At 46.5% G+C, this 10,641-nt stretch overlaps 1 protein-coding gene across 1 annotated transcript; it reads right to left on the bottom strand.

The window, feature by feature from the left end:
* Window positions 1-8,550: 8,550 nt before the first annotated feature.
* On the bottom strand, window positions 8,551-9,350 carry BDP55DRAFT_682260 (uncharacterized protein; the record flags this gene model as incomplete). Its single annotated transcript, XM_060576258.1, has 2 exons — window positions 8,551-9,261; window positions 9,318-9,350. Coding segments are annotated over 2 exons (744 nt in total), but the record flags the coding sequence as incomplete, so codon positions are not given.
* Window positions 9,351-10,641: the final 1,291 nt, after the last annotated feature.

Below are 10,641 nucleotides of genomic sequence, written 5' to 3'. Positions count from 1 at the left end.
TCTTGCGAAGGTCAAACACACAAACCTCGAGTGTGGCTCAACTTGCAAGCAGGAACCTGTTTCCGATGCGGGATGGCGGGATTCCGTTATGTACAGTACCAATGCCATAGTGTAAGGCCGGTGGTCCTTGTTGAAAGGAAACTGCATATGTACACGCTGAATATGGTCAGAGATGGAATTACGACGCACAAGCCTCCTCACTTTACGTGCCTGACAGATGTTGACGCTTGTGGGCATTCTGAATCATCTTAATGCAATAACGCTTAGGACAACAAACTCTGCTCAGTTACCGAGAACGTTGCTGTCTAGTGTCAGTCCCCAATTTCGTCGTGGTGAGGATTGTGCCAAGTTCCAGCTCTTTCACGCTAATTTTGCTTCTACAGGGAACACGTAGTTGTATTCTTTTTCATATTCACCACTTCAACCGAGGGAGTCAAGATTTTGGTGCTCAGTTGGGCCGAAGGTAAGCCATCTCGTCTGTGCGAGTCGGTCTGTCCGTAACAACGTGTGTTGTTGGAAAGCGTAAAAGGGATGTTGCCGGGTTTCATAAATGACAGTCCTGTAATAGACTACCAAGGTCATCGCCAACGATCTGCCATAAAGTGTTTAATTCTGTATCTTAGGCTTTCAAACCTCATAAGACAACGGAATCATCCCACGGTACGCCTGGATTGGCGGTCGATCCTCGACGATTTCGACATAATGGTGCCTAGCGCCGTATCGCACATCGTGGTTGCTCCATCCGTGTTCCCGTAACATAGCCATTGTGAACCTTGGCGATGAACTGTTGGCCGCTTAGCAGTAGAGCTTCTTTTCGACCTTTTAAACGATCAATCCCTGAAGTTCTTCATTCTGATGTACGTTTTCAGTGTTTTTGTGAGTGTAAAGTGCTTCGAGTAAGCCAGTTCGAGAAAAACCATGTTCATCGGACGAGTTGAGGTTAGAACCACTCATCTGCATAGACATTAAGGTCAGTTAACGACTATTGTTGAGGGCTGTTGTTGAATGCCTTTCTTACGTTGGCTTCAAGGGCATGCTTTCGCAGCTTAAGAGGCGACAACAACATTCCCCTCAGGGATTCAGTGAGTATACTCATGTCCAGCAGAGCTAGGCCAGGAGTCATGTTCCAGTGTTGGCCGCGTTTAAATACTTTGATAAGCCACCTGCGCTAATGGTCGCAGCCCGCGGAAGAGGAGGCGGACTGTCGATGTGGACGAAAACGGCACCAGAGGAAGGCCTCCTTGTAAACACATTGACTGCGATGAGATTCTTGGATTCTCCAACGTAAGCCGCAGAAAGCAAGTGAGCTATTTAGTCTTAATAGTTTTCAGGAGTTGCTGATGGCTAGACCTGCCAGGCTCCTCGTTGCATCTCGGTGGGACGTCAATTGTATGTTTTGACATCGCCCCCGCAAGCCAGTCAAAGGGTGTGTGATGTAGCGTCGATCGGCAAATACGCCTTACAAGAGATAGTAAAAGGCGTGGGAAGTTTCGAATGATGCGAATGATATCTGTGCCTCAGAAGCTGCTTAGAGCATGTCAAGCAGCTCAAGACTCTGAACATCGAGTCGAGACGCGGGCTTATAGCGGCATGGCATCCGACTGTGTAGATCTAGCTAAGCCGAGGTGACGGTATTCGGATCAACGTCGTATTTTAGTGGCCTAGTGTTTGCGCTGTTCGGGTAGAGGGTCTTCACGAGTATAATAGTGGACGGCGTCGATGCAACTTCTCTAATAGCTGTAGAGTAACGTATGCTCCGTACATGTCAGACAATACTTGGTGAAACGTCTCGTTGACTTGTGTGAGGTAGATCCATCACACGAAGGAAGGCTGTTGCCTATTCGGACCATCGTTCGCTGCACGCGCGGAATAATCTCTCTCTCTCTCTCTCTCTCTCTCTCTCTCTCTCTCTCTCTCTCTCTCTCTCTCTCCTTCCCCCCCCTGCAGATCAACTGCATAAAGCTTCGTACGTGGAATTACGAGCTTTGGGACAGAAGATGCTTTCGAGTCCGACATCTGGGGACAGAAAAGCTGGTTATTGGAATTCTGTCCGTCAGTTCAGTTAAGAAACGGTAAAAGCCCCTTGGTTCAGTTGACCCCAGTGGATTTGAACCTTCGAGATAACTGCATTTTGGATTGAGCGTGAAAGTTCGCGATAAAGGCCGTGACGACGGTCAGAAATGCATTTTCTATCAGCATTGACTTTTTAAATAATAATAATGTTAGAATAACAACCACTGGGACTAAACGTACGATATCTTGACGGGACTGAGCGTGAGCTCAGTCACGTGGATGTTCTGATACGTGACCCACTCTGGTCGCGTACGAGGACACATCCCGATAACGCCCTACCGATTACCAGGACTTAGAAAGAACATCACAGAATAGAATCACTTCTTTGATCACCAACTTGTCACCGGGATCTGTGTACACATCCCTCCCTAGTCCGTCCAACAAATAATAATCATTCGGTTTTCCCCGTACCATCAAGGTGATGGATGGGTGATGAGGCAACTCAAAGGACGGCTAAACAGCTTTTGCCATTTTTCGTGCTACCTTTGTCATAAGGAAGTCTCGCGGGCCGGACCTGTTCCATGCGCCTCTTAATTCTGATAATTGGATCTACCGGCCTATCTTTCACCTACGGTCAGAGACAAATGACAGATCAACCTTATCTTGAACAATCTATTGAGTTTATGTACCCAATCACACACATTGCATGCGATAAAATATTTTTTGCAGAGTAAATGAATATACTTTTAAGACCTGGCCAATGCCCGTCACAGAACTATGTGGTAGGATGAACTTGTTGAACACTTTTCGGCACTCTGCAGCTTGGGTTGTCTTTTTAATGCCACCTGGAGAGCATTTCCGGAGGCTGCTCAAAATGACCATTTGTCAGTCCCTGCATGGAATAGAGAGGGCAATCCCGGAAGTGGATAGATGTTGCTACCCACTGTGGCCGTTAGGTAATGTATGCCTACTTCCAGGGTTCGATGTTACTTGCTGTCGAACTTACAGTCTCATCCATTATCTCGAGCGAGCTTTGAAAATTTTCTCCAGTAGACGCCAAGGTAGCAATCTGCTTTTCGGCTTGAATAAGCTGCTCCAGAGTAGATATCCAGTTATGTCAGACAAAGTTCAGCCTATAGGTGCAGATACACGCCTGCTTGCTCTGTATTGACATTCCTCCGGGAGAATCTCATCAGAATGAATCCAACGATATGGGAGCTGTTTGAAGAACCGGGGGACAGAAAGATTGATAATTCCAAACGATGCGACGGCAATAGAACTTATGGCTTATTAATGACGTTGTGGAGCTATTGAATTAAATCATTTTCTGCCTTCCAGGCTGTCGTCATTACGGAAGAACGGCTTTCCCACACAAAGCTAGCTCATTTCAGTCAACTTCGTCTTATATACGTTTGCCAGTTACTACAAGTCGATTCGCGTCTATTTGTCTTGGGCCAAACGACTTAGTCCAACATAATGTCGCACGTATCACGTTAGCCTCGGTATCTCAAGGATTCTTTTGTAGGCAAGTCCTAGTACGTCGGGCGTGTGGCGAACCCTAAGAATTGACATATTCTTCAACAGGATGATTCGGCTTGCAACTCTATACTATGTATTAGTCGTCTAGCCGTATGACGACCGAAGGTAATCGGAGCGGGACCATCCGGCGTTCTTTTGGCAGAAGTACTTGCTAAAGAACATGTTGGCATAGTGCTCGTTGAAGCCGCCAAATTAACACGCCCGTATTAGAGAAAATGAGATTCAACTTGATTGCTTTCGTTGTAATCCCTAAACATGCCGATGACCTTTGGCCAGTATAGGTATCCGCGATACGCAAAAAAATCCCTGAAACGTAGGGCCTTAGGGATATTCAAGCCGCCATCGGTCGTGTACCGGCAGGAACGGTGAAGTTTTGTTAGGATAAAATGCATTGGTGTTCGTAAACCTTCCAACGACGACCAAACTCTCGGATGGTCGATGCCATGTTGATTGTGGAATTCCACTTTTGATCTGAAAAGAATCGAGATTTCTTCGTCAAGAGCATTATACCAAGCTTGTCCGACGATGTGTGAATTTGTCTCACTATTAATGTACGCACCAGCTTCGAGAAGAAACTCCATCACTTCTAATGAATGAGCGTCCGCTTTGGCAGTCTCTATGAGGGCATAGTATAGCTCTCTCTGGTATTCGGTGAGGTCTGGTTAACATGCGACCATGTCATAGTCCCAGAAAACTGGTGCGGTAAAATTGTTGAGAATTTTCCCCATTGCCACTCTTCACTGTCCCAAAAATGCTGCTCCGATGAGTAGCCGCAAACGGGGCCATACCCGAAACCGATGTGGAAGCGACTCCCTGCCGCGAGCACCAGTAAACCGAGCAGAGGGCAAAGGCTATTTGCAAGGCAATCGGTCGTTTTATGACAAGACGAACGTCGTTAAATGTCACTGTTATATTACATATCGGCACTCACATCGAACAGGGCGTTGGCTGTCCTGAAACTTCTGTGCAAGAGTGCCTGATGGAGGGGGATATTCAGCTCGAAGATCGTAGCGAAGCACTGCGGATCAGCCTGACGACCCGGTATCCCATGCACGACATCGGGCCTGTCATGAGATAGGGCTCATGCCAGAGCTATGGGGTCTTCTATCACTCTACGATTGAGGACGGAATTTGCGACACAATGCAGATGTCGCGATGTACGAGAAAGCGGACTGACAGATGGTGTGTCGTCTACGAAATCGATGACTTGGATCAAAATCTCAGTCAGAAGGCTTTCGAGAGAACATATCACACGAATTGTGAGCGCCGACAGAACTTTGACTGGAAATATAAAAAAGTTACTATCCAAGCTAGATCTATTGCTCTACGTAAGCCATCTTTACTAAGAGCCTTCGAAGGCTACGAGATAGATACTGAGGCTTGGGGAATTATGTTGAAGGGTCACGGGCGGGTTTGTATCAAGTCCAAGTCTTTCGAAATCGATGACGCAACTTGATCACCATAAGTCGACGAGAACTAATCCTTGATATACACAGCCAGAATACAAATTTGGGATTGCTGTTGGCTGATATAACTGAAGCATGAGAAGTTATTAGTGATCTGACGCAGGAAGGAACTCAGCATCAACATCAACAATATCAGGTAAGTATGAGCATATAAGATGAAGGTCTTTCCAGAGTTGGCAATACTTGACTGACGAATTTGTATATTAGCGAAATCCGATTCATAGGGTTGTGGAAGACACATATGGTCAAAGATACCTTTGGTTCATTACCTAACTATCACGTAAGAAGCTAGAGACAATTAATGTCAATCAACCCCCCCCCCCCCCTCTTGACCAACCACGACGAGTACATAAGCCGAGCCTTCTTCTCTTGTAAATATTAGTGGACCCAACTGGCAAAGAGCTTTGTGATATGGTTACGATATTACCGCTCGTGGCTATCACCATAGTTATCTCCATAGCCTACGCTGCAATTCTCAGACAACGGGAGCCTTCGAAAAGTTCTAGAAAATCTAAAGTTTGTGGGAGTCCAGTTAGATATACAAGGGGAAGTCGACGGGTCCGCTTTGCGGAAAGTACCGAGAAAGCTGTTACTTCGTCGATACGTCTAAGTGACGAAGAAATTCCTCTCGATGTGGAACCAGAGAGGAGATTCGTCCAGCGTAGTAGACCGATAGTCAGAACGCGAAGTGGTCGTTGCGTGAGACTTCCGAAGCGATATCGGGACAATGAACTTAATTAAAAGTCTATTTCGGATTAAAGAAATTTTCTAGAACGATGCAAACCTACGTCTAGCTAATCATAAACTGAGTCTTTGCTTGTTATAATACTAATGTTGGACGGACTATTGGGCATGTGTGTACAGATCCCGGTGACACGTGGTTGATCAAAGAAGTGATTATATTCTTTGATGTCTCTCTTAAGCTCGTGCTGTCTGCGTGGAGTTTCGAGATGTGTCCTCGTACCCGACTAGAGATGGTCACTTGTTGGGACATCAACGTGACTGGGCGCATGTTCAGTCACACCCTACTGTCGTACATTTGGTCCTTTTAGTTGCTATTCCAATACCTTACATATTTTACTTCTATTACGAAGCGATATTTCAGCCGGAAGACATGCATAGTTGAAAAAGGCTTGAGTCCTCTAAGTGGTAGGCTTATACGGGTTAGTATATATGAAGTCTACGAGACGGGCAGTCGTTCCGTAGTATGCGGTCTTGTGCGGTGATATGCTGGGTAGTGCCACGTGTGGCGTTGGGATATCTTCCTTTCCTAGAATGCTTCCGCAATCAAAGAATTAGACAGATCCGTGGAGACTATGCGTAGAGCAAGAAACTCAAACTAAGCTTACCATATTGCTGCGTTCTATAATGCGCATAAGACAGGACGATCTAAGGACAAGGTAGATTGGTATATATACCTAAACACCGCCCAAAAGTTCTTAAAAATTGCTTGTGGGTATTAATACATTTCGCTTTCTACTATTTTCCGAAAGAACAAGCCATGGTTTATCATTGTGTCCCGATCTTATGGACTACAGCCGCTAGGGTTCTCGACTATACGCACTATACAGGGAACCGTAACTTTCACAAAACATATCGAATAAGTCATGGTGCAGCCCACAGCAAGTGGTTGAGGACGGCTCGCCCTATGAAAGAGGATATTGTAGTACTACCTACCTGGCACCTCTGGCTAAAACCAATTGCGAGTTTCTTATAGGCACTTAGTAGCTCAAGACAATTGCTGGTCCAAGTCTGATCTGAATAGCGGACGTGAAAGGCGTCGGCTATAGCCGATGGGGGTTTTGCCGTAGCAATGACAGTTACGATGTAATTTGCTTATTATGATCTATCTCGTTAGTCTCATCGTCACTGATGAAGATTACAAGGAGGAGTAAACTTGGGTTAGAGCTTGCAGGCTATTCGGAGGCTGAGCTACAATACCTCGCGATCCAAATGCTGAGCACATTCAGTTCTTAATAGTGTTCTTGATGATAATAGTTAAAACGGGTTTATAGTTTATGTCATCTCTGGAGTTTTCCTTGGTCTTAGGGGTCTTTTTGGCGTCTCTTTCGGACTATCCGAATCTTAGGCTGTGATCTGATCAAGACATATTCATATGTATCGACAGAAGAAGTGAGTGCCGTGCAAGTAGCAGTCACTATATCTACAGTGATACAATATCCTTCTAAATGGCTAGAGGTGGCTGATTGATTAGGAATTGAGGAGGGCTCAGCTCAGACATTAAACTTGACTGCTATTCTCTCTCACGCTACCGATTTGGGCCGGAGTGCACTCGCAGAGATGAACTACTTCTATTTCTTCTCGAATTGTACTCAGGCTTGCTTGTCTAGTGGTAAGAAAACCACCACGTTCGGGCTATTTTCGGTCGGCGTGGATGGGTTCTGCGAGCCTGCTCCGAGTGGCAGAATGTTAACTGTAGCTTCGGCTTCTTTGAGATCTGGTACATTGCCTTCAACCCCCAGAAAAGGCTCATAGGATGGTGTGATTACAAGCATGACCCGCTACCTTCATACGCATGGCTTCTGTTGACAAAGCCATGCGCTGATAGAAACTTCCTGAAAGCCCCTCTGATCTGACTGATGGAGTGTAGCACAGCAGTATCGGGATTCCTGTACGGCGATGATACGTAGCTGCATGTCAATAATCGTAGCCCCATAGTTGTGGATAGTAGCTCCCGACAATGCGTCTCTGCATTTCTGCTCTTTCACAGGCTTAAATGCCTGACGTACTCAGTGATATATCGGGTGCTCGCGAGGGAGGTAGAACGACGTCGTCAGCTGCGTCGCTAGCTTTACCAAACTCCGACATAATTTTGGGACATAGAAATTTTTCAAATGAATTACGAGCGTGAAGCTCTTGAAGTAAAGAAAATTACCCTGAATAGGGGGCATACACTAGCGTTCAGATCAGCCCTGTCAAACGAGGCAAAACTACGCAGTCAGCCAGAACAAGGGATGTATTCAACTTTAGCCTCGGGTTGGCCACCTGGGGTCACCTAGGGCCACCTGGATACAAAATTTAAACACAGAAATGCCACAAATTATTCGGGCGACTATGAATTGTCGCTAAGAATGTGCGAGTACATCGACTTCTGGCTATCATCCCAACGAAAATGCGTTACATGAATACAATAATACTCACGACCACGGGAAATTGACATAGTCCTTACAAAACTAAGCAACCGACGACCTAGCTTGCCATCCTTTCCCTCTACAGCTAGCCACCCATCTACCCCGGACAATCATTAACGCTTGCTGCCTCGGACCAATACTGCGCCGCGCCCTTCACCGTTGCCTACATAAGATCCTAGTTACATGCCATCCAACATAAATTCGACGACTTCGCTCTTCGCAACATGCAAATAAAGCCTGCTGACCGAGCGTGGGAGCGTCCGAATAAAGCAAGAAATATCATCGATGAACTCGGTGGCAATAGAGACGGCCTCTAGCCTCGAAAATCCGGCCATTGAAACGATACGACCATACTTGTGCGGCGGATTTCCTGTCCCCACAATAAGTTCCAGTCCATGGAGCTGAGTCGCCACTGGCTTCAAAGCTACTAGCATATCTGAAGGTGTAGCAAACAGCTCGGAGTCGGCCTTCGCATCGAATTGGAAGCTACATTCCACCACGCGAAGTCTAGGGCAGTTGTTGCGTGGGAAGTGTTGGGTGCCCTGAGAACTTGTATCGTCTTTGAAAAACTGGACATTGATGAGTCGAACCTTTCTGACGTTTGGAAGATTCAGTCCTTCGTTAAGCATCCCAAGATTCATGACGCAGTCATCAATCCTGATTTCTTCGAGACTAGGTGCCGCGTCGAAAAGACCAAAACAGGCGCTAAAACACAGCGAGCATTGACGCCGTAGATACTGTACTCTGAGAATCTTCAGGCTCAATAATGGAGTTTCCCTCAATCGTGTGAAATAGGATGCACTCTCAATGCCAGAGAGACGTAGGTAGAGATGAGTAAGGTTCGGCAGCACGTAAAACAGGTAACGCAAGATGACTGCCTCACCCCCCCGGTAATCGTAGGTCGGATTTGCGTCGGATTTTGGCAGCTTTCGCCTGAGGTATGGAAGAGTCTTCTCCGAACGGACGAATCGATCTGCGGTCGTATCCAGTGAGAGAACTCTTACACCAGTAGCGGTTGGGTTTTGGTCAATTGAGCGGACAGTAACATCCCATTCCCACCTGCTTATGTCAACTTTTAGACAACGTGGTAACTGACCACAGTCATTAGACAACAATTTAGCGTATTTTTTCGCTTGAACTGGCTTACCTTGCTGTGTCTTGTGGATACATTGATACTCATCTTTGCTGTGTTTATTTGGCGGAGAGATGCAAGTCAGGAGATCAGACGATAGTAGAACAGCAGAGACGACAGTCGTGGACCTGCAAGGCATATATGTATCTTTATCCTGCAGTGTATTGCACAAATACACTGTCTAAACAACAGCTAGCATCTATATACAGATTGCATGCGCTTTGGCTCCTTTCTACTAAACAAACCGTGGTTAACAAACTTTGGGGGGGAAACGAACGTCCGTCACAGTATAGCCAAAAAGCAGGGAGATGCCATGTGCCCTTAACAAATGGACGAACACCAGTAAACATTTCAAGGAACTCATCTAAGTCAGACAATCGCAGCAAAAAAGCTAGCCAAGAAGTATTAGCTGCTATCCGTTACCAATACTAGTGGCGTTAGAGCCCTTAGATTGACAGATGTAACAGCCGCGATACAACATGCTATTGTATGTAGAGATCTTCTGACCAGTCGGTTAGTAACCGATCTATGAAGATTAAGCTTCTAAAAACCAGGTGGAGATGCTGATGTGGGTCAACATGATTCACCAATTGGGACGGATTCTTTGCACAAAGCAAGCTAGATAGTGGAGTTGGACCCATCTCTCCGCACAAACATATACCCTTTGACGTGCGTTTGGCTGAAGGAGGAAGAGTCTGCAGAGCGGAACTTCCACGGCCAGGGAGCGGAATAGGCGGCGCTGGGAAGGCGGTCAGGAATGGCAGCATCCAGCCTCTGGTTCGGCCGGCGTTTTGACCCACCTCGCGACCCCAGCTCGTAACATCCGGAGCTGCTTGGCATGAAGAACACCGCCACCTCCACCGTTCAGCTCTTTCGAGACTCCCATAGGTGCCAGACTTTGACCTCTCAGTCTCATCTAGAGGTGACGATGGGTGCCGTGAATCTGAGAAAGGACCCGGGGAGACGTCAATTTTGTTACACCTCAGAAGTTGCTGTGGGCCTTTCATCTACTAAAACCGGTCATAGATTCTAATCTGACTTCTGACCGTGTAGTAGGTAGATGTTACTGTTGGACGGGATGGCTGATGATAGGGCCCGAGCGAAGGATTACACAGTAGTGAACAACGATGAGCGTAACACATCATACGATCAAGGCTAGGAACCGTTATGCCACATCACGCCTACCAAGAGTGAATTAGATGGCATTGATCAGGAGCAAGACAATCGCAAATGAGCAATGCCCCATACGAGCAGATTCACACAACGACAGCAACACATCGAGGGAGTTCGTGCTCCTACACGCCATTTTGGTAGTAACATCGTTGAGCAGGCTACGTTC

This window comes from Colletotrichum godetiae, assembly GCF_030913485.1.
Source record: "Colletotrichum godetiae strain CBS 193.32 chromosome Unknown BDP55scaffold_72, whole genome shotgun sequence".
Taxonomy (NCBI): domain Eukaryota; kingdom Fungi; phylum Ascomycota; class Sordariomycetes; order Glomerellales; family Glomerellaceae; genus Colletotrichum; species Colletotrichum godetiae.
Note: the sequence above shows the minus strand (reverse complement) of the source record. Positions and strands in the feature narration are given on the sequence as shown.